The sequence below is a fragment of the Populus nigra genome, chromosome 5 (genome assembly GCF_951802175.1).
Source record: "Populus nigra chromosome 5, ddPopNigr1.1, whole genome shotgun sequence".
Lineage (NCBI taxonomy): Eukaryota > Viridiplantae > Streptophyta > Magnoliopsida > Malpighiales > Salicaceae > Populus > Populus nigra.
In genome coordinates, this window is record NC_084856.1 from 1,142,526 (window position 1) to 1,166,092 (window position 23,567).

At 31.8% G+C, this 23,567-nt stretch overlaps 1 protein-coding gene across 5 annotated transcripts; it reads left to right on the forward strand.

The window, feature by feature from the left end:
* Nucleotides 1-6,889: 6,889 nt before the first annotated feature.
* LOC133695102 (synaptotagmin-2-like) lies at nt 6,890-12,787 on the forward strand. Of its 5 annotated transcripts, XR_009842365.1 has the most exons (14): nt 6,890-7,206; nt 8,275-8,373; nt 8,478-8,528; nt 8,637-8,760; nt 9,256-9,374; nt 9,505-9,606; nt 9,702-9,776; nt 10,162-10,238; nt 10,322-10,568; nt 10,790-11,140; nt 11,363-11,491; nt 11,686-11,841; nt 11,933-11,982; nt 12,082-12,787. XR_009842365.1 is itself a non-coding variant. In XM_062116913.1 (13 exons), exons 1-12 carry the CDS (start codon nt 7,096-7,098, stop codon nt 11,812-11,814), a joined length of 1,614 nt encoding a protein of 537 aa, XP_061972897.1. In that variant the 5' UTR covers nt 6,890-7,095; the 3' UTR covers nt 11,815-11,841; nt 11,933-12,019. The 5 variants fall into 5 exon arrangements, 3 of the variants coding, with proteins under 3 accessions (XP_061972897.1, XP_061972896.1, XP_061972898.1); XM_062116913.1 differs by lacking the exon at nt 12,082-12,787 and having other exon boundaries at nt 11,933-12,019; XR_009842364.1 differs by having other exon boundaries at nt 6,891-7,206; nt 11,686-11,982.
* The last annotated feature ends 10,780 nt before the right edge of the window (nt 12,788-23,567 follow it).

Below are 23,567 nucleotides of genomic sequence, written 5' to 3' on the forward strand. Positions count from 1 at the left end.
CATTTAAAAGAGATTCTGCAACCAAAATGAAAGAAATAATGATTACCAATTTAAATATAAATTAAAAAAATTTAGAGACAAAAAGGATATTTTTTTATATGGGTGGGGTAATTGGGCCCTTATTTTTTTTTATTTGCAATTTGGGTGGAAAACATGTTATCCCCCCTAAATTTTTTTGAAAAAAAATCAGCAACGTGTCGTTTGAATTTTTCATATTCTGGCTATTATGGTGACCGGAAAATCATGGATTAAGTTTTTTTTTACTTGAAAAACTATTTTTCTACCTATACTTTGACCCAAAACAATTATAAAACACCGTAAAAATCGTGATAAACTTGTCTAAGACCTCAAAAAACCCAAAAGACCACCTCAATAAAACGAAATCAACCCAAATCTAAAAACCAAATCAATCTTAAATATGTTTTTTTAATGAACTTTAAAGATAAAAAAACACCTAACATGAACTCTTCTCGTCAGATGAAACAATGTGATACAGATATCGTCTGTTTTGATGATCTAAATCGATATTAACAACACTTTTCTCTCTACCACTAGAATTCAATGACCTCTCTCTCTTCTCTCTCAATCAAAGACTAAAAATAACAAAAATAAATTTTTGTACCAAAATTGAATTGGAAAAATATTAAGATACTAAAATTATATAAGTTGTGTGATTTTTAAAGTTTAAGGATCAAAGTGTATCTTTTGTGAGATCTATGACTGTCACTCATACTTTATATATTTTTTTATTTTGGTTCCTCTTCTTTCAATTCCAACTTTTTATGAGAAATCAAAATCAATTGGTCTTTAATTAAGACTAAATCTCTAGGAAAAAATTTTGAGGATTAAATTTAAAATATATAAAATTTTGCACAACCCATCTATGATAATATGTATATATATATAAAAAAAACAATGTAGCCTTGCACAAGAAACAAACTAACAAGAAAAGACTATAAAATGTTTTGAATTTGTGACCTGACTAAAAAAATAAAAATTCAATATGTATTCTTGAAATTTTTATTTGTTTTTCTATGATCTTTTGACTATTAAATAAAAAAAATTGTAAAATATATTATCACTTAATCATATCAAACTTCAAAAGTAACAACTACAGTTATGAGTGTGAAGACGAGAAAAAAAAAGAGTATTATGTATACAAATAACCTGGGTTACTTATATTATATTATACAAGTCGAAATAGGTTGAGCGAGTTTTAAAACCTCAACCTGTGATATCCATTAATTAGTTTTTTTATTCATTATCACATGTCATATTTATATTATCCAATTTTAATGGATTGAATTAAATTAAATGATACAAATATTACTGTTGAACTGATTTTTTTAAACTCCCACGTACAAAAAAAACCATTGAGTATATCAATAGCAAAGAAGAAAATGACTGGTTAGGTGTAGTAGATCTACTAGGTGAATTAACTTGTTTCAATTTATATATATTTTTAAATAAAACTTAAAAATAAAATTATTTTAATAAAATAATTGTGTTTTTTACTACCAGGTTATTGTCAGGCCTGTGCCAATGGATTATTGGGTTGTCTCATAGGAACGAAATATCAGTTTCAGCTAACTGGGCCGCATTCCCATGCCTAGTCCTTAACTGGGCCGTCGTTTTTTCTTGTGCTTGTTCAGTTATGCTTTCTATCTTCCTATTTGCCTCAAAGTTGATTACTGGGCCTCAGATACTAACCCAGTTACATTTCAAGCTACTCAACAGGAGAGTGTGAGTCAACAAAGAGAAATCAGGGATCCACCGGCTTCCAGACTGTTGGTATTCTCGGTTAGATTTCTGTCTTAGAAACACCGATACCAAGTTTACCTGTTTTTGATAATGTCGTCAAGTTATCATTTTATAAGCTGGATTCAATTTCTTTCTGGCAACTTCGGTACCTTGGCATGTATTAGTCTTCAGACTCCAGAAAGGCTTTCCTTCACCCACTGTGTCTGCTTCGTCTCTTATTGCCAATTCCGGAACCCTATCATGCACAGGTAGACATTTTACAGGAAAAGTAGCTGTAGATGACACATGATGACATATTTGCGCCCTCCCTCAATTCTCTCTGTCATCTCTCTTTTATCGTTGCACATGTGGTTGCTTTCAAACTGAACGAAGTTCTACGTGACTTTCTCAATCAATATACACTAAGGGTCCTCTCTTGTCTCCAATCACACCACTACAAGGCCAAAAATATTTTCATTTCAATGGCCACCAAACTTGTCTTGCGTGAACACACTCGAGGCTGGTCAAAACAAGCACATGCTTGACATAGAAGTGGCAGGCTGTTGCCTTCAGTAGGGCAAGGGCGATGGTGAATTGCTACAGTAGTAACCAAAGCATTTCCCCTTTAACGTTGGGCCTAGCCAGATCAGTCCAAAGTACCCACCCAACCTCCTCCATTTAAGATCATGCAAAAATTGGTCATATACGTTTTCTAGTTAGTCCATGCACAAAGTTTTCATAATTAATCGACCGATGTTGCTTTCAAAGACCTTCAAGGAAGCAATTGAGCCCTCGATCTAAAGTAATCTGAGTCATTATCAAAAACGAACAAACAACACGAGAACAGACCAGAGCAAACAGTCTCAATAATTATAGAAACATACATTGAAATGGACATAGAGAATACTATTCGAGTCTCTTGTCCACCTATTTTATAAAGGGACTTTCTTTTCTACTCGAGGACATGAAGCTAATAAATGGTTAGCTTGAACCCTGAGTCGCTTCAATGTCCCATCCAACAACTAGTATTGCTTCGCTTTGTGTGGTATTTTTTTTTTATAACACAAAGACAGAACATCATCGATTTAAAAGTATTCTGGTTCTTAATTTTTTGTTCCAAGATTTTAGGATTTATTATAAGTGCTCTTCGTTTTGAGTTGAATTCTTTGTTGGTGAATAATATATATATATTAGAATTTTATTTAATAATTTAAACTATTAGATTGAGATATCTTTAATATGATATCAGGGTCTTGATAACTAAATGGTTACAAGTTTAAATCTCACCATTTCTATTTATTTGATAAAAATTAAGCACAAGTTAATATGAGCTTGTGCAAGTTTCAAGTCCAAAAAACTTTCACTTGAAAAGGTATGCTAGAGAATATTATAAATCATATATTGAAACCTTATCTAACATTTTAAACTGATGAGTTAAGATGATTTTTTAATATTCTTCATGTTATGTTATGTGAGTTTCATTGTTATTAGTCTAAGAAAGAAAACTAATAAATTTTTAAAAATAAATAAAAATTTATTTTTAATATATTTTTAAATAAAACATTTAAAAAAAACAATTATTTTCCAACAACAACTTCATATATTCATGTTTTAGGTCACTCCATCCAGCATCCAGCATCCAGCATCCATCACCCCATGCCACCTCTCAAGTCCCAACTCAACTTCCCAAAGCTCTCTCTAAAGAAAATGCAGATGTCAACATTGAATGCAAAACTGCCAACATGCAAGCTTTTTTCTAGTTGAGATCGATAAGAGTAGTATTTTGAGTCACTTTTCCAACTATCTTCCAAAAAAACTTTTCTTTTTACTCTTGACAGAAAGCTACTAAAAAGTTGGCTTGTCCCGTGAGTGAGGAGCTGAGTCGAAAAGCAGAGCGTTGAGCCGCTTCTATGTTTCATTGACAACTTATATTGCTTCACATTGTGGGGTAAAGAGGCAATACTGTACTTAAGAGTTTTCTATATATATATATATAATTTGACTGTGGTTTGGGATGAGATGGATTGTTTTGATTTGTTTAAGAAGAAATAACGGATTATTTGTTTATTTATGAAATAATTATAAGTTTTGAGACAATCCATTCCCTAGGGAAATGAAAAATAAATAAAATAAAATAAAAATTGATGTATGAATTATAAAAGGGTTATCATTTGGTGCTAGAAAATAATTTTCAAACCAAAAAATCACATTAAAACTTCATACAAATCGACGAGTCAAGTGATAAAATATGATAAATAATGGATGCAAAAAATAATAATTAATAGACTAAGCATAAAAAATCAATTGCCACAACACTATGCATAAAAAAGTTTGTATGATTTATTTATTTACTTTGTTCATGTAATTAACATTAATATTATAATTAAGTTTAATTGCCAAGTCGTTCTTCGAGGAATTGAAAATTTAAAAAATAAACACCAAGAAATATTGCTACGTTTTTTAAACTATGATTGTTTAGTTGCTTGACACTGGATTAATTTATATATTGATAATTTGTTGTTCGATGGTACAAATCTTCAGGAACTAGTTTTTGGTTATTGAATTTAAGTGTTTTTTTTTATTATTATTGAATGTTAAGCATGATATCTATACTTCAATATATGCATTGATAATTATTTTTTAAAAAAAATACTTCTTTAAATTTAAACCTAAAATAATAGTTCAGACTTCAGAGAGCAAATCTAGTTACCCTCTCAATAAGATTTTTTAAACTTATATATTGATATTCAAATCTTTTCACAAATAATCAACCCTAAACCTTACAAACCAGATAAATGCAAAAACTTCATGTGCAAATACATGATCAATTTCAATGATTTATCTTGAAAATCTTATCATAATGATAGATTAAAAACTTAATATATATTTTAAAAGAAAATTAACAACCATTAATCCCAATATTAAAGAAAAACGAGGCAAGACCGAATCATTAACAAAAACTTAAAAGAGATTGGTACAATACCTTGCACCAAGAAAAAAAATAATATAAAGATGTTTTTGCCCTCCTCAATAAACTCAATGGCCTTATTATCGGAGTAATACAGTTTTTTTCTTGTGATTCATTAGATATTATCAAATTGATTAAGATAAATTGATTTTTTTATATTTTTTTGCATTATAAAATTACTTAATCTCCTTTAAAAGTTAAAAAAACAGCATTCAAAAGCTTCTTAGTCTTTTTATTTTTTAAGCACAATAAAATAACTTAATTAATTTTAAAATAAAAACTATTAAGCTAGTGTTTATGGGCTTTTTTGTATTTTTCACATGGTTTTTTTTGTTATAGTCAAGTTGATAAAAAAACAATTTGATATTTTACTGAATATAAAATATTATTTTAAAAAATAGTTAGAACATACAAAGCACATGCCAGCATGTGAAAGGTATCCACATCATTTAAACGTTGTGTGAGGTGTCATACGACAATTGAATAATGATTTTCATGATCACGTTTGAATCGTCTCAGTTATCCTTTTATTTCTAGGTAGTGTGTGTGGCTAATGAACTCCGGTTTAGTACTAACAACCTTTTTTTATTTTTTGTTTTCTATCTCCTCCTCAATTTTCATACCCACCTTCTATTTTTTCCAAGTAACCTGTTAATTTTTTTTTTAAGATTTGGTTCATGTTCTTTTGATTATTATTTGTTTTATTTAAAATAATTTATAATTTTTTTTCAATTTAACCATCTTTTTATTTTTTTTATCTATCATATTTGGTCTTCATTTTTTTTACTGTTGTTTTTTTATTTTATTTTTCAATTTCATTCTTCAAAATTTCATTCATTTTTTTTCAATTATGTCTCTCATTGTTTTATTTAATTTAATTTTTATATCAAATTTGATCTTCATTCTTTTAATTGCTATTTGTTTTGTTTTTAATTTTGAATGATTAAGAATTTTGCTTCATGATTTTTTCAGGCTTGTTTTCTATGGGATAACATGGTTTCATGACTCGGATCACGGGTTTTGAAGATTAGCCTAATTTGATTTCAGTTTGTTTTTTTAAAAATTGGTTTTTTTACAATATCATCCTTAGACATTAGGTTATTAGGCTTTCAACATTGTAACTTTTGCCTATTTTTTTTTCTCCAGAGTTATCTCAATCTCGTATCCTAAGTTGTAGGTTAGTCGAGTTAACTGAAGTTGGTCGAGTTAACTGAGGTTAACTCGAGTTTTTTTTTTCTATTTTTTTTGAGTTTCGCCTTTCATTATCTAGGATCTGTTTGAGAGTATGATGGATGTTGTATTTCAAAGTGTTGTTAGATTGTAAATGCATTAAAATAATATTGTTTTTAAAATTTATTTTTGACACCGACATATCAAAATGATCTAAAAATATATAAAAATTAATTAATAGAAAAAAATTCAAAACTTTTCAGAAACTCTGTTTGACCGCACTTCTAAACACATTTTTAGTTTGCATGAGAGTTGACATCCATTATTTTATTCAATTTTTTTTGCACGAGATTGTCCTGATCTCATAACCGGGCCACAAGATTGGCATGCTGACTCAAATCAGGGTTTTTTTTTTAATTGTTTTTTTCTTCAATTCATTTTATAATATTTGATTTATTGGTAATTAAATTTAAATTTTTTTATGAGGTTATCCTATTTTTATTTAATTTTTATTTTGTTATCAAATAAAATCACCGAAACTTTTAAAAATATTTAAATAGTATCGTTTTATAATATTAACAAATATTTATTTGGTTGTCATTATTTTTTTTTGTCGTTGACTTTATTTATATAATTATACTATTAAATTTATCAAACTTATTGAACTCATTTAAATTAATAATAAATTTTAGATTTTTCTTATTTTTTTTAAATACTATTATCCTCTCATTTTTTTTATATTAAAAAAAATATTGATTCAGCCCCCGACTTAACGCTGGTCTATCTATCTGGTGTATCCCAATTTTGGATAATCAGGATATTTTTCAGGCACAAGACCACACTAATGGACTAAAATAGTCAGCAAAGGCAACAAAACCTGGCCCTACTTTCTCTAAAACTTAACCAATCAACAGCTCACACCTCATATTTTAATGTCCAAACAGACGTTACCGACAGTACCTGAATAACAAGTGGGCGAAACTTTCATTTTCAAGCCGTTGTCAAAATACATTAAGTCATTAAGAACATTAAACGTTAAAAGATTGGCCACAAGAATCAATTAATGCAACCTTTATTGCACTTACCTGATAAGACCAAGCTACACCCTATGATCACTGATTTTTTTTTCCCCACTTAGAAAGATTTAGTAGTGTCTTCTACTTCAACTACATTTCTCTTCTCCCCTGTTTACCACACTGGGTTTGATCTGTTAAGAGATGGGAATATTGAGTAGTATATTGGGATTTTGTGGTTTTGGAGTAGGAACGTCAATTGGGATTGTAATTGGGTACTACATGTTTATCTATTTTGAGCCAACTGATGTCAAGGTCAGTGTTTTTCTTCTTTCTTTTTTTGTTTTCTCTCATGTTTTTTCAGTTGTGTTGCATTTTCTTGGTTTTGTTTGGTCTGAATCTTGCCTTTTAAGATTCCATGTTGGACAACAATGTCTGTTCGCTATGTGCTAGTTGTGGAGACATGTAAACTATAGGAAAGAAAACTGCTAGGGCTATTTGAGCTATAGCAGGGATGAAAATATGGATAAGGCCATGTGTGGTTAATTACTCTGCAGTTTTATGGAACCAGTTTGGAATTCACCCTGCTTTACTGGGTTTTTTAGTATCTTCATGGTTTATTTTGCCAACATTTTCATTAAAGACGACTAGTGGCAAGTCCATTACAAGGTGGTCTTTTACAGGATTGTTTGTCTACTTGGATTGACTGTTGATGGTTTCGATTTTTTTTTAGAGTAGGAGTTTTGCATGTATGGGGCTCCGCATAGAAAAAATTGCAGCAGTTTTTTGTACCTTTTGGATCTTACTACTGCTTTTTTGTATGCAGAATGTATGAGGTGTTGGGCTGTTACGGGGCATGGCAATTCATGAATTTGCACATGCCTATATGTTTTCATAGTGATTGTAAATAGAATATGAGTGAGAGTTTCATCACTTAATCTGAATTCAGATAGACAGATGGAGCAGTTAATGCAAATGTCACTCTATTTTAGACATTCAAAGATTCGCATTTCTGCATAATTGCCACTAAAATCATAGAATTGGAATCTTAGGCTGCTTTTGGTTATAAAAAACATATACATAAGGGATAAAAATATGTTTGGTTAGAAGACAATGATAAAGATATAAAAATAAATATTTATAACAGTTTTGTAATGAATTTTTGTTTTTGCAAAACAGAAATAATATGAGGATATATCTTTCTATCCTGACAATTTTTTTTATATTCAAGACAGGAAATAAACGCACCTTAACTTGTGTTTTTTCTAGTTCCTTACCATTAAAGTCACGGATTAACAAGTACTCCAACCATCATATAATTTGATTAGTTGGTATGTTCATCATATTATTTGATTGATTAGTTCTGGCTGTTGGCTTATCCAGGATCCTGTAGTCCGTCCTTTGATTGAACAAGACTCGAAAACTTTACAACGTCTGCTTCCAGAAATACCCCAGTGGGTGAAAAATCCAGACTATGATCGGGTATGCAATTGCCTGCAGCTGTCTTTTGCTTTTCAATTACACTATAGAAATGCTGATTCTAAAGCAATCTTCTCATAGATTTTAATAAACTTTCTTCTGTGAAGGTTGACTGGCTTAACAAATTGATCGAGAACATGTGGCCTTACCTAGATACGGTATGGATGCCTTGATGATTTTTGGATGGGTTATGCATGGCTTCATTTCTGTTTGTGGGCATATTCATTTGCTTTTATGTACTTTCTTGATGGTTTTTAGTTTTCTAGGCAATCTGCAAGACTGCAAAGAATATAGCGAAGCCCATTATTGCTGAGCAAATTCCAAAATACAAAATTGACTCTGTTGAATTCGAAACACTTACCTTGGGCTCCCTGCCACCAACTTTTCCAGGTTATATTGCCCTCCCTCTCTCTCCACACTTTTACAGGCTCCTGCGTGCACACTTCTTTGTCATAGTGATCTAAGATAACTTTGTTGTTGAAAGAACTATGTGGAAAGTGTCAACAAATTTCTCTGCATGTCTTTCAATCAACAGGTTTTAAGATTAGAGCTCTGCATTTCCCAGCACCCATTTTCCCTCTCAAGAGTAATCGTAAACTTTTCATTCTAAAGCTTAACAGATTGTAAATGATTTATTGTTGAATATGGAAAATACATTGCCTTCAATCCACTAAGCCAAGCAAAATGGAATCATCCCCTTGCTATTTAACATCATGTTTTTGCCACCCGGTAAAACTATCATACTATAGCATCTGATGCATTGAGGGGACTCTTCTACCTCACACTAATGCGGCACATATATACAATACAAGGTTGCTTTGAGGTACACACAGCATGGTAGTAAAGTCTTGAACAGTGCTGATTCTTGCTTTTACTGGATTCCAGGAATGAAAGTTTATGTCACTGGTGAGAAAGAGCTGATCATGGAACCGGTATTGAAGTGGGCTGGGAATCCAAATATTATCATTGCAGTTAAAGCATTTGGTCTGAAAGCCACAGTTCAGGTATTTTGATTTGTGACCGCTAATAGACAGAAAGACATTTTTGTTTGCCAAAATGAAGTTATTGGTTTTACTTGCGCACACCCTCCTCTCTTTACAAGTGACATCATTGACCTCTTTGGACGATTCTCAGGTGGTTGATTTGCAAGTATTTGCCACTCCACGTATCACCCTAAAGCCTTTGGTTCCTTCATTTCCTTGTTTTGCCAATATATATGTGTCTCTGCTACAGAAGGTATGTGGCGCTACTATATCGATTGTTATGCAGAAGGATATTTTACTTGGCAGCAAGGAATCTGGCATCATTATACATTCTTTCTGATTTCGCAGCCACATGTTGACTTTGGATTGAAATTGCTTGGAGCTGATGCTATGTCCATTCCTGGCCTGTACAAATTTGTCCAGGTATTCTTCTTTTTATTTTTGTTTCTTTTTTGATGGTTGGATGGACTGAAATGAGGTGGTTTCCTCTCATTATTAAGTCTCGAGAAATAATTCTCACGATCATCATTCCTAGGGATGCCTATTCCAACAAGCAATATCTGCAACTGTTGATTATAAGTTGAGTTCCCCATTCATGATAATGTTATTTGTATGTTTGTTCGGAGGTTGAAGCGCATGTATTGAGGACAAATATTTGCCTTATAAAAGCATTGCAGCACAAGGACTGCAATTCCAAGGATCATGAAACTATCTATATGGACCATAGGGATTAGAGGAAACTTTTTTTTATGAAGGTTTTCCGGTCCCTCATCTATTCTTCACCTCCTTTCCTTTTTTACCTGTTCAGGAGCTTATCAAAGATCAGGTTGCAAGTATGTATTTATGGCCAAAAACCCTAGTAGTGCCAATCGTGGATGCTTCAAAGTAAGTATCATATAACTCCTTTTCTCCATGTTATCATGCAATCTGTTTGCTAAGACCTGCTAAGTTTTCCTAAAAATTGTCAGAGCCATGAAGCGACCTGTTGGGATACTCACTGTGAAGGTTCTGAAGGCAACGGCGCTTAAAAAGAAAGATCTGTTAGGGGGATCAGACCCATATGTGAAATTAAAGCTTACTGAAGATGCGCTTCCTTCAAAGAAAACAACTGTTAAAAACAAAAACTTGAACCCCGAATGGAATGAGGAGTTTAATATCACCGTTAAGGACCCGGAATCTCAAGCCTTGGAGATTCTTGTCTACGATTGGGAACAGGTGTGTATCTTTGTGCATCTTCTTGAGATTAACCACGTGTGCTTCAGAAGTTTTTCCTACCATGAGTGGAAGTTGGATGGATGAGTGGTTTAAGATAGTCGATGACTGAACCATACAGGTCTCTTGCATGAGAAACTCTCTTTTGCTACATGGCTTATCGTTTCTGTCCTTTGGTTTCCCGACATTAATGACTGAAGAGCTGCATGTTTCCTTTTCCTTAGGTTGGCAAACACGACAAGATGGGTATGAATGTCATTCCATTGAAAGATCTGACACCGGATGAGCAAAAGGTTATGACTCTTGATCTGCTAAAAAATATGGATCCAAATGATGTTCAAAATAAGAAATCACGTGGACAGATTGTTGTTGAAGTGGTATACAAACCTTTTAAGGATCTCGAGGCAGAAAAGGATATAGTTGATCCAAATGCAGTGGGAAAAGCTCCTGAAGGAACACCTGCTGGTGGTGGTCTATTAGTAGTTATTGTACATGAAGCTCAAGATGTTGAAGGGAAGCACCACACAAATCCTTATGTTCGATTACTTTTCAAAGGGGAGGACAAAAGAACTAAGGTATGCCATAAACTAACATCATCTTACAGGAGCATAATTACGCTGATTTTTGCCTTTCCATGGTGAAGACCCAATTTCTATTTACGTACTGTATTTTTGTTATCAAGCTGCTTGATTCTCCAATTATGATATTAATACAATTCTCTTTGTAAATTGGTATATATGTTCAGTGAAAGAGTCAATGTTTAACAACTAATGATGTATGTTTTGATATTGATACAGCAAGTGAAGAAAAATAGAGATCCAAGATGGGGGGAGGATTTTCAGTTCACGCTAGACGAACCACCTACAAATGAAAGACTTCATGTGGAAGTTCTTAGTTCCTCAAAGATGTCTCTACTTCACTCTAAGGTATATACATTGCGTTAGCTAAATGCCTTGATACCATCGTTAGCATGCCTGATCCAACAATCGAACATAAACAAGAAGTTAAAACCATTATGGTTCCTCTGGAAATTTTGAGAAAAAAGTGTGTTGTATCCTGTTGAATGTTGATCATTGTCTAACTCGTTTATGTTCCTTCATTCTTCATAATTTCCAATCAGGAAAACCTGGGTTATGTGATTATAAACCTAGCAGATGTCGTGACAAACAGGAGAATCAACGAGAAGTACAATCTCATTGACTCCAGGAATGGTCAAATCCAAATTGAGCTGCAATGGAAAACATCTTAAGGGCACACTCATTTTGTTTTTCAGTAGGTATTTGGTCAAAACATAAGACATTTCCTTCTGCTTTTTGTTTGTAGTGATTTCAGTACGAAAGTGTGCACTCTAATAATTGACTCTGTAGATTACCGGAGCATGAACTCTGTAAATCTAAGCTTGCCGAAACATTTCCAGGTACTGTATAGTAAAAATCTGTAGCAATTTCCAGCCATGTTCTTGTGTTTGATGAGAACTAATTTTTTTTTCTTTGATGAACATGTATGTATTTTAAAGATATGATCAGCAAAACTTTACAGATAAGTAGCTTGTGAGGCTGTGACGAATATTGTAGCTTGAGTTACCATGTCCATCCCTTAAAGTTGGACACAAAAGGCTAGGCTGGAAGAACAGATTCAACAGGCCAGCAGCCCAAAGGCATCTGAACAAATAAATAAGTGAAGGCTTACCCTCGAGCCCGTTAAACAACATATATATATATATATATATATATATATATATATATAGACTAATAATATTCCCATTTAGAAGCTCAGATTTGTGGTTCTGCTATCGATTTCTTGTGAATCTTTTCATGTCTCCATGGGTTTTGATCAGTTATGTCGGAGCAATGAGGCTTCTAACCGAAGTCCGCTGAGTTCTATGGCTTCCTATCGCACCAATTCTTTGAATAGAGCTTTAGCGTTCAATGATGAAGGCAAATTGGTGCCTGAACCCACTACAATGTTGCCGAATATAAGATCAATCGGAGATTAACCTGGACGGAAGTGATCTTCACCGAAAGAGCAGAACACCTTCCGTACCTGTAACATTTTTTGAGCGGGAAGGTCACGATAGCTACAAGGACGTGGCAAATGGTCATAGTTATTAACACCATACGGCCGTCATATCGATCAGTAAATTGCCGACTCATAACCTGGCTAGAGTAAGCTTTTATTTTGAATCATTTTAAAGTATTTATATTTCAAATATTTATTTTTCATGCCGGTCGATGATAAAATCTTAAAAAATAAATCAATTCGTTTTTTAAAATAAAAAAAATTATTTAAAAAACAAGAATGTGTCCTATCAACTCTTTTTTTCTTCTTCTTGTGAATAAGAGTTTCGAACTTTAATCAATCGGCGATCAGTTCTGCCCTGATTTGATATCTTGCCAGCTAGTTGATTTGAAGAGTTGAGAGAAGGGTGGGCGAATCTATCGGCGTAATAAATAATAGCATGGTTGAATAATTACAGAGTTGTGCCTCGAAAAGTGGGCCGATGGTCTATCAATCACTCCAAATTCGAAGAGCAGGCTTCTGGCATTCAGCAGAACAAGTAAAAGCGACCATCATTACATAACAGTAGCTTTCTTATCATCCGAACAATTATGACACCATAAATAAAAAATGGTTTTCTTAGAATAAACAGAGTTTATCCGGTATCATCTGTTCTCGACAGTGCTGATCATCAACATTTTACTTCTCCTTCTTAAGTTGTTATTTGGTTTTAGTGTGTAAATTATTTTTTAATTAAATATATATTAAATTATTTTTTTATTCTTTTACTTAAACACATTAAAATTATTTAAAAATATTAAAAAAATATTAATTTTAATATTTTTTTGAGTGAACAAACTTTCAAAAAAAATCTAAAAGTAAAATTTACTGCAAATAAGAATTTAACTTATTTTAAAGTTCGGATTACATGGTAACCACGTTAACTTAAGTAAACCTTAATACAAAGTGGTGTTTATTTTAAAAAAATTAAGATAATATTTTTTAAAATAAAAATTAAAAATACACTATTTTAGATTTAAAAAAATTAAAATTGACCAAATTAGATTTTATCTAAATTTAATCAGGTGAATTGAATTATAAATTAACTTTCAAGGCAGTTAAATTTTATTATCTCATCATCTATCCTAATTAAAAAAAAAACATAAAATCCAAGCTAAAATATGATGAGGGATTTCAAGTTAACAGATATTGTACCAATTTCTAAAACAACTGTGAAATTTGTAAGTTAATAAAGCAGTGGGAATTCCCTCATCATATCGGACGGATCTGGGCACCTCGTTCTTTTTTCTTTTCCCTTGTTAAAAAAATTTGGGCAGTCTTCAGTTAACAATGAATGTTATCATATGCTTACTGCGCAATGTATTCCGATATCATTATAATATAATCGGTTTAATCAATATAGAGTAGGCCGACGATTCAACAGCATCTTGTTTTTTTAAAATTCAATGGTCTTGATATTCTCAAGCCAAACTATGTAATAATATATAAATAAGGCACATTAATAATTTGTTGCTAGGAGCATCAAGTTCCTCGAGCGAGTTGGCTAGGAGTTTTGTAGGCATGGAACTTATTGGTTTATGCAAAAACGAAGTGCAACTTGTTTACTTCGAGATTTGACTCGGTTGAGGAAGACATCGTCTTGCTGGAAAGCATTGCTTGTGAACTTGAATGGACATCACCCAGACTGCCAGACACTTCTAAAATTCGTTGAAGACTTTCACCCAGACAATAATTCATATCATTTTTTTTATTTAAAAAAAAAAGCGACCATCATCACATGATCTATAATTATGATATAATTGTCACACATAATCATGATCATCTCCGCAGCTCCATCAGACGACAAAAGTCCTCCAAGCACCCATCTCCATTCTGATCAACCAAACGCCTGCAAGCCTCCGCTGCCCAACAATTTTGGGTTCGCCAACAAAATTACTAGATTCAATCGGGGGTACAAGGTATGCCTCTGCTGCCTCTGGAAGTGCTGTCATTGCTAAGACAGTATAAAACCAACTCCACTTACTGTTCATATATACACAAACACACCAACAAGAAGTCACAACCAAAAGAATTGCCTAGCACATGGACGAAGAATCCCCAGCTCATGAATGGAGAGGGGGGGGGGGGGGCGCGAAAACTTGGATATTAGCAGCAGGGCCTCGGCAGGGAGAAGAAGAAACTTTCAAGAAACTTCCCATTATTCTTCTACTCTGTTAACACACGAAAAGCTAATAGATATATATTTCTTCTTCGATTGTGATTTCAATGAAGAGTAAAGAAAAAAGTTGTGAGTTCATATCTTTGGATCCCGGCAACAGAATAAAATTAAGGCAAGAAAAGACGATCTGTCAAGCGATGGGAAAACATTTAAGTTTTCTCATCCTGGGAAACTCAAAGCCACGTAATTTTGGGAGGGACAAAAAGAGGATGAAATGAATCTTGAACAGTTGATTTTTAATTTGTGGACTGTGGAGATGGCGATCCGGGTGGATTGTGTAGTGATCAATAGGATTGCTTCCGTTGATGCTGCCATACCAGCAAAGAATCTGTTGGATTTTCAGTTGCTAATATTAAAAAAAATTATATATACGCATTCCAGTGCTAAATAAATTGTTCTGTTGCTGAAGTCCCATGCTAAAAACCTTCGTAGTGAGGGGTCATACTCCTAGTCCTGGAATGGCTTTGTGCATGCCTTTTGGGTCTTTGACCTAGTGGGTTCGCTCCTAGCGCCTTACAAGCACATGGTAGTGTCCATAAAAAAGCCATGAATTCAATTGGTTATGCACATGAAAGATGAGGCCATGAGGAATGTGTTTTGTGGTCAGGTTATAAATCACAACAGAGAGATTCTCTGGAATATTGATGGAATGAACTCCAAAGTACATTGAAGTGGAGTTCAGTAGACAAGGAGACCTGGTGCCTTGAGGCACCATGCATGGTAATTGTATCCGTCGAGCACTTGAAAACGTTTCGGAGAGGATTCTCTACCTTTTATCGCCAGAAACATGCAGAGCCCCTATCATCGAGATAGTTGTCCTGCTGCATGTTAAAGATCCAATGGAGAGCCCCAGCCATCGAAATAGCATGTAAAAGCAGACATCTTTATTCCCCAAATCATCCACTTAATTAGATACATTCCTCTAACTCAGAATTCCCTGAGCCTTGATAGGGTTCACGAAACTCCCACTAATCCCTTCATTAGGAGAATATGAATAAGTTCTCCAAGCGTGTTAACATCTGGGCAAACAAGAATAAATGCTTGTCTTCGTCGCCCAACTTGCGTGGTTCTCAAATTATCGAAGTAATCTACTTGAGAAGTTGGAACAATTTCACATCCACTTTAGGTGCTTTTAATTCAAGCATCCCAAAAAGTCACTTTGCTAAAGAACGGAAGTATATAAGAATACATTAACGTATATCATATTCCACGGTTGGACTCCCTCGTCCTTTTCAAATAGAAGCCCTTTCCAAGGTTTTACTCGAGGAGTATACCTCTCTAGGTAATTTTGCTATATTGGTTTTTAACTGAGTCATGGACAAATATACTTTCAGCTAAATTGTTAGAGATTATTTGGTAGTGCTGCAAAAACACGCGATTCATGGTTTGAAACGCAGTAAAATTCACAGACAAACAAACACTTGTGTTGTAAGAGCTTTTCAATTTATAAATATATTAAAATGAAATTTTATAATTATTTTTAATACGCGCATTAAAATAATTTTAAATAAAAAATAATATTTTGCATGAAATGAAGTTTAAAATACAATTTTAAACAGCGCTAATCTTATACAAATTACCATGGATGTGTTTTAAAAAAATGATTTTTCATGACCTCTAATTAAACCCATATAATAACTTTTGAACAAGAAGTTTAAAACTAAACTTTCAAAAAATATAGACAAAATGGAAGGACAGTACAAGCCATTAAACCCAAGGGTCCACCACTGAACGGTCAAGATTGGTGTGAGGCGAGAAAAGAACAGAAGGGGTGGACTTTTAGCTCGCACCCAATTGAGTCAGAGAGAAAAGTGTTTGTTTTGGGAAAAGACACAGACAGCCTTTGCAATGGACCCAACAAAATCACCACAGCCCATCCTTTGTTCATTATCGTTTCTTCCGAAAAAGACACTATCCACATTTATACTTTGTTCGAAAATGAGAAATCCAGAAGCAAGGAAAAACAAAAAGGTGAGAACTAGGTTTTTTTTTTTTTCCAAGGAAGATATGCATCCAACGATGCCGTTAGAAACTGATGTTAGGATTTAAAACCAATGTTATCAATTCTGTTTTGTTTCATTTAGAATAGTTTAAATATTTCATGTCAATTTAAAAAACAAAATAATTTTTATATAATTTTAAATCTTGGTCAATTCATGATTTTTCAGCTAAATTTCAATTGGAACATTCCAGTTTCATTTCACATGTTCCGTTCTACTCTTGAAAAGCCTTTGAATGAAATTAAACATTGTTCAATTTAATTAATTAAACCACCCAAGTATAAAAAGTTCTTTTTCATTACTATTTTCAATAACAATGATATTAATAATAATATTAAAAATTATTATTACTATTTTCATTAACAATGATATTAATTTTTTAAAATTAGATTTATCACTAATATATATGGTTTATATTCATGTTATTTTTTTCATGTTTATACTTTGTAGGAACTTGAGCAAAACAATGGATACTTTAGATTTCATTAGCCTTGATAACATTGACCTGACTTTATATTTAAAATATTTGTGTTAAAATATTTTACTTTTATAATATTTTGATATTTTGTTTAAGTTGAATTACTTTAAAATAAAGATCTATTTAATATTGACTATTTAGAAATATTTTAAATTTTAAAATTATTTTTGTTTGACATTGTGTTTGTATGGCATAATTTATAGTTAATTCATCTTGAATTTGAATTATATTTGTTGAAATTATATATATATATATATAAACAGTATAATCTTGAAACGACACATCGAAACACTTTAAAACTAAAATATTTTATTCCAACTGAAAAAACAAAATATCCACTGAAATGAAACTCAGAAGCTTATTTGAGACTAGTAAATAGCCACTTCAACCGTAGTTATCACTTGGTTCGAAATTGGTTTGTAAAACGATTTACATCATTGAATTTACTTACATGTTATAAGGTAAATTTAAATAATTATTTTTATTAAAATACTTTTTTTTTAATATAATCGGGTTTGGTCAGGGATCAGGACCACATCCATTAGTTGTCGCTCAAATCAATATTTTGCCCTCTTTAACTTAAAATAAAGTTCAAATCAAACTTCCAAGTACTAAATCTTTTTTATCCAACTTACCGGGCAAGATGTAACTACATGAACTGCTATTTTTCTTCCCTTTTTTATTATTTCGTCTGTATTTGTTAACAAAATGTATGATGTTTTTTAAGAATATTTTTTAATTAAAAAATATTAAAATATTAATTTTTATTTTTATTTTTAACATAATATATCAAATTCATTTAAAAACAATATAAAATACGTTAATTTTGATATTTTTAAATAAAAAATATTTTATAGCCAAAATAAACACTTATAACGAGGAAACTGGTGCCCTGGAAAACTTAACAAGTCATTCACAACTGGCATCGGTTGACACGAGAGCAGAGGGCATTGCAACCAAGGTTGTCAATTCCGTTTCAGTAGGTGTTTCGTTTTTTCAATTGGAACGGAATGTTTCAGTTTCGGAGTGTTTCGGCGTGCCGTTTCGGGGTTATACTGTTCATATATATATATATATATATATATATATATATATTCAACAAACATAATTTCATATATATATATATATATATATATATATATATATATATATATTCAACAAACATAATTCAAATTCAAGATAAATTAATTATAAATTATGCAATACAAACACAATGTCAAACAAATATAATTTCAAAATTTAAAATATTTCTAAATAGTCAAGATTAAATAGATCTTTAACTTAAAGTAATTCAACTTAAACAAAATATCAAAATATTATGAAAGTAAAATGTTTTAACACAAATATTTTAAATATAAAGTTAGATCAATGTTATTAAGGCTAATGAAATCTAAAGCATCCCTTGTTTTGCTCAAATTTCTACAAAGTATAAACATGAAAAAAACAACATGAATATAAACCATATATATTAGTGATAAATGTAATTTTAAAAAATTAATATCATTGTTAATGAAAATAGTAATAATAATTTTCAATGTTATTATTAATATCATTGTTATATAAAATAGTAATAAAAAAGAGCTTTTTATAATTGGGTGGTTTAATTAATTAAATTGAATGAGGTTCAATTTGATTCAATGGCTTTTCAAGAGCGGAACGGAACATGTGGAATGGAACCGGAACGTTTCGGGCGGAATTTAGCCGAAAAATCCGGAACGGACCGAGATTTAAAATGAGATGAAATTTGTTCCGTTTTGTTCTATTTTTTGAATTGGTATAGAATGTTTCAGCCATTTCAGATGAAACGGAACGGAATTAACAACCTGATTGCAACATTATCATGCGCCTGTCTTTCCACTTCACGACGTCAAAGCACCCTTCAGGTTAATTTGCAAATCTCACCATATTACTCCGTTAACTTCAGGTTAATGATTGGTGGCATAATTAATTGGTGTTTTTATATATATATATATATATATATATATATATATGTCTGTTTCGGGCATCAATTATATGAGAACATGTTATTAATATAAGAAATTTTTTCTGCAACCAAGAAATGACAACTGCTTCCAAGAACATTGTAGCAGAGCTTCATAAAAGCGAGAAGTTAAACGGCCACGATAATGAACTCTGGAGTATGAAAATCTAACACGTGCTTAAGGAGAAATGGGGCTTTAGAAACGCTAGGTGTTTCATGGAAGAGCTAGAAAATGGAAGTATAGCCTCACATAAAAGGTACTGTGAGGCTTGGAAGAAGAAGAACTTTATCACTCGCATTGCATTGCTGAGCAGTATAGATGATGATATTATGCGAGAGTTCAGAAGTTATAACAATATTTAGGACATGTGGTACACATTGGTAGAACAGTTTAGAAGTATGTCCTTGACCAAAATTAGATCCCTCATTGTCAAGTTTAAAACTTATAAGAAACATTCACAGCACACTGAAAACACATTTATGGCAAATGTAAAAAATAATTGGTGAGTTCAAAGATGTGTTCTGTGATTAATACAACACAAACATACGAGAGAGGTGGATTGGATATGCAATATAAAACTATAAATTAAAAAAAATTTATCTAATAACATACAATTTTAAACACTCAACTAGATATAAAAGCAATAAATAATATAAATGTGGTGATTAAAGAGTGAGAGTTTAGAGATACTGCACTAAGATTTATAAGAGGTTCAGTAAACTACCTACATCTCTTCTTGAATTTTTGTTTAAGAGTTTCATTATCATACACCAGTATTCTTAGCAGGTGAGACCAAACCGTTATACGATCTTTTTGCGGGTGCAAGATTAAACCCGTTCTTTTTACGAGCTTAGGATCAAATCGTTATCCCTTACAGGCTAAAGACTATAAATCATTTCATCAATGCTTGTTGAATAACAAGTATTAAACCACTTATAATTTTGTATTTGAAAGATTTACACAAGTGTTTAGAGTGTCACTTACTCTTTCTACAATATATTCTTTTAGTAAAGTTGATTGGAATAACAATCAGGTTTTTTATAAGGATTTTTTTTAATTCACACATAACCTTGTTTTTTAATGATTACAAGTGAAACAAGGGTATTTAAGCTTTTTTAGAGGGAATATGCTTAGATTTTTATCTTAGAAGTTCTACACTTATTTTAAGCAGGTAAAATGTTGTTTATAGGCCTAGAAAATAAACTAATTCACACATAATCTTATACAACACATTAGAGTTTATTTTTTAGAGGGAATATACTTAGATTTTTATCTTAGAAGTTTTTATTTTGAGCAGGTAAAATGTTTTTTATAGGCCTAGAAAATAAACTAATTGTTAGACACAGTTTTTTGCCCTTTAGCATAATCGATCAGACTCCTTTAAAGCATGTCAAACTATTTTGAAGAACTCTAATGTGTGTTGGCTGGCTTGGAGGCGTGGTGATTTTTTTTCAAAAATACAACCCTTTTAAAGCACAAACCACACTTTTAAAAGCTAAAAATACATGTTTTTTGTGTAGGCTCCACAAAAAAAAAACCAAAGTCATCTCCAAATTAAACACCCTCTAAGAGTTTTTAAATTTTTTCCAGAAATGAACTGGCCGTTTTGAGAAGTAGCTAGACCGATTTGAGAAACGATCTGATCATTTCTCAAAATAGTTGGACTATTTTAACTATTGCCTTGCCATTTTTCATACAATGAGACTGTTTTGATTACTGTCCAGATTTTTTTGTGTTTTGATTTCTTCTTTGTTTTTTATGGTTTGTTTAAGTTTTGTATACATTATAAGGTATCCTAAACAAGTTTAATACTATCCGACAAAACTCTCCTTTTTTTAAAAACTTATTCCCCTTTTTGTTTAGAAAAATATCTTCATTTTTATTTAAAAGATTCTCTCCTTTAAAAAAAAAATTTGGTATCAGAATATTAAACCTCCTTCCACTCCTTTAACTACTAGTTGGGTGACTCATGTTTTTTTTTTCCGACCAGTATGAGTGAGTGAGGTAATATTTCATATTATGATAATGATTATTTTTAAAGTGTTTTTATACTTAAAAATATATCAAAATAATTATTTTTTAATTTTATTCCTGATATCAACATATTAAAATGATTTAAAAATATAAAAATATTCTTTTAAAAAAATTATTATTTTTTATAAAATAATTTTTGAACTGTGTTCCCCAATTTGGCACGAGTATACCTGTCCAAACAATGGTAATATACAAAAAAAAAAAAAGTTTCGGAAAACCTTTTAATTTATGAATATGAATTGATTTTTAATTAATTGGCGCTAACTTCACCTTCACAGTGCCCTGATATGATCTCCTGCCAACTAGTTGCTTTGAAGAGTTGATGAAAAGGAAAATCTATCACCGTAATAACTGCGTGGTTGAACATTTACAGAGGAGTGCGTTGAAAAGTTATTTTTCCTATCTATATATTAATTTTCTACATTTTAATTTTTTTAATTCAGCGATAAATAAACTAGTTTAAACTAAAATCACCTGGTAGCTCCTTTACTGCAATGAATTCCGATATGATTTTTTATTGCTGGTAACTAATATATTTGGTTTAATCAATGTAGAACAGGAAGATTCAATAATATCTTTGTTTTTTTTATTCAATGGTCTTGATATTCTGGAGCCATACTATGTAATAATATATAAATAAGGCATATTAATAATTTGTTGCTAGGAGCATCAAGTTCCTCGAGCGAGTGGGCTAGGAATTTTGTAGCCAGGGAACTTGTTGGTTTATGCAAAAACGAAATGTTAATTGTTTATTTGAGATTTGGCTCGGCTGAGGAAGACATCGTCTTGCTGGAAAGCATTGCTTGTGAACTTCAATGGACATCAACCAGACGTTGCAAAAATTCGTGAAAGAACCTAATTATAGCAACATGTAATTAAATGTCAGTTGCAAAATATGGTTGGTCTGCTAGCCCTCCATGTCAGAGGTTGTTTCATGTGAGTTTTTTTTTTCCTTCCTAAATTTAAAAGAAATTTTCAATTTAAGATTGAAGTTATAAATTAATCATTTTAACTAATTCAACTAAAAAAAATAACTAGGTAACAATTTAAATATAAAATAAACTCAACAATTTAAAAAATAAATACTCATCATATTTAAGATAACTGTCTATTATCTACTAAATTTTTGTTTTAAGAATATAAATTTTTTGTATATTTCATTTACTATTCACGTTCGAATCTGAACTTTATCAAGTCTAATTTGTTGTGCATGTTTTTTCTCTGTTTTTTTTCAAATTTAGTATATAACAAGGTCATACCCTTGGTATGGCTCTGTGCATGGCTTTTGGTTCTTTGACCCAATGGGGTTAGCTCCTAGCTACTTACAAGCACATGGGAGTGTCAATAAAAAAGCCATGAATTCAATTGTGGTCAGGCTAAATCATAACAGAGATATTCTCTGGGACATTAATGGAATGAACTCCGAAGTACACTGAAGAGGAGTTTATTAGACATGAGACCTCCTCCCACGGGGCACCATGCACAGTAACTGTAGCCTCCAAGCACTTGAAAGCATCAAGGAGAGGATTCTCAACCTTTATCACCAGATATGGAGAGCCCCAATCATCGAAATGGTTCTCCTGCTGCATGTTAAAGCAAAGATCTTTATTCCCAAAACCATCCACTTAGATATATTCGTCTAACGCAGAATTCCTACTAATCCCTTCTTAAGGAGAATATGAATAAGTTCTCCTAAAAAGTGCGTTAACATCTGGGTAAACAGGAATAAATGCTTGTCTTCGCCGCACAACTTGTGTGGCTCTCGAATTATCGAAGTAATACTTGAGAAGTTTGAAGAATTTCACGTCCACTTTAGGTGTTTTTAATTCAAGTATAAAGCTGCCCCAAAAAGCCCCTTTGCTGAAGAACCAAAGCATATAAGAATACATTAACATTTATCAAAGTCTACGGCTGGACTCGTCGTTTTCAAATACAACCCTTTTTTCAAGTGATTTGGGCTAGTACATGCATTAATTAATTTTATAGGTTATAAAATTAATAATTATATAAATTTTTAGTAATTTTAAAATTTATGAAACTCAAATTAATAATATTTAATAAATAAACTCAAAACCTGAATAATTAAATTACATTCTTAAAAGTACTTCTAGTTAAATTTTATATAGCTGAATGTGCTCTCAGCCAGACGATTCGCTGTGTTATTAAACAGTTTCTTAGTACGTGGATTGATTTATTTTCACGATAAAAATTGTTATCCAGCCCAAAAAAATAATATATAAAAAAAATTGTCAGTGCAGCCCAACACTATAT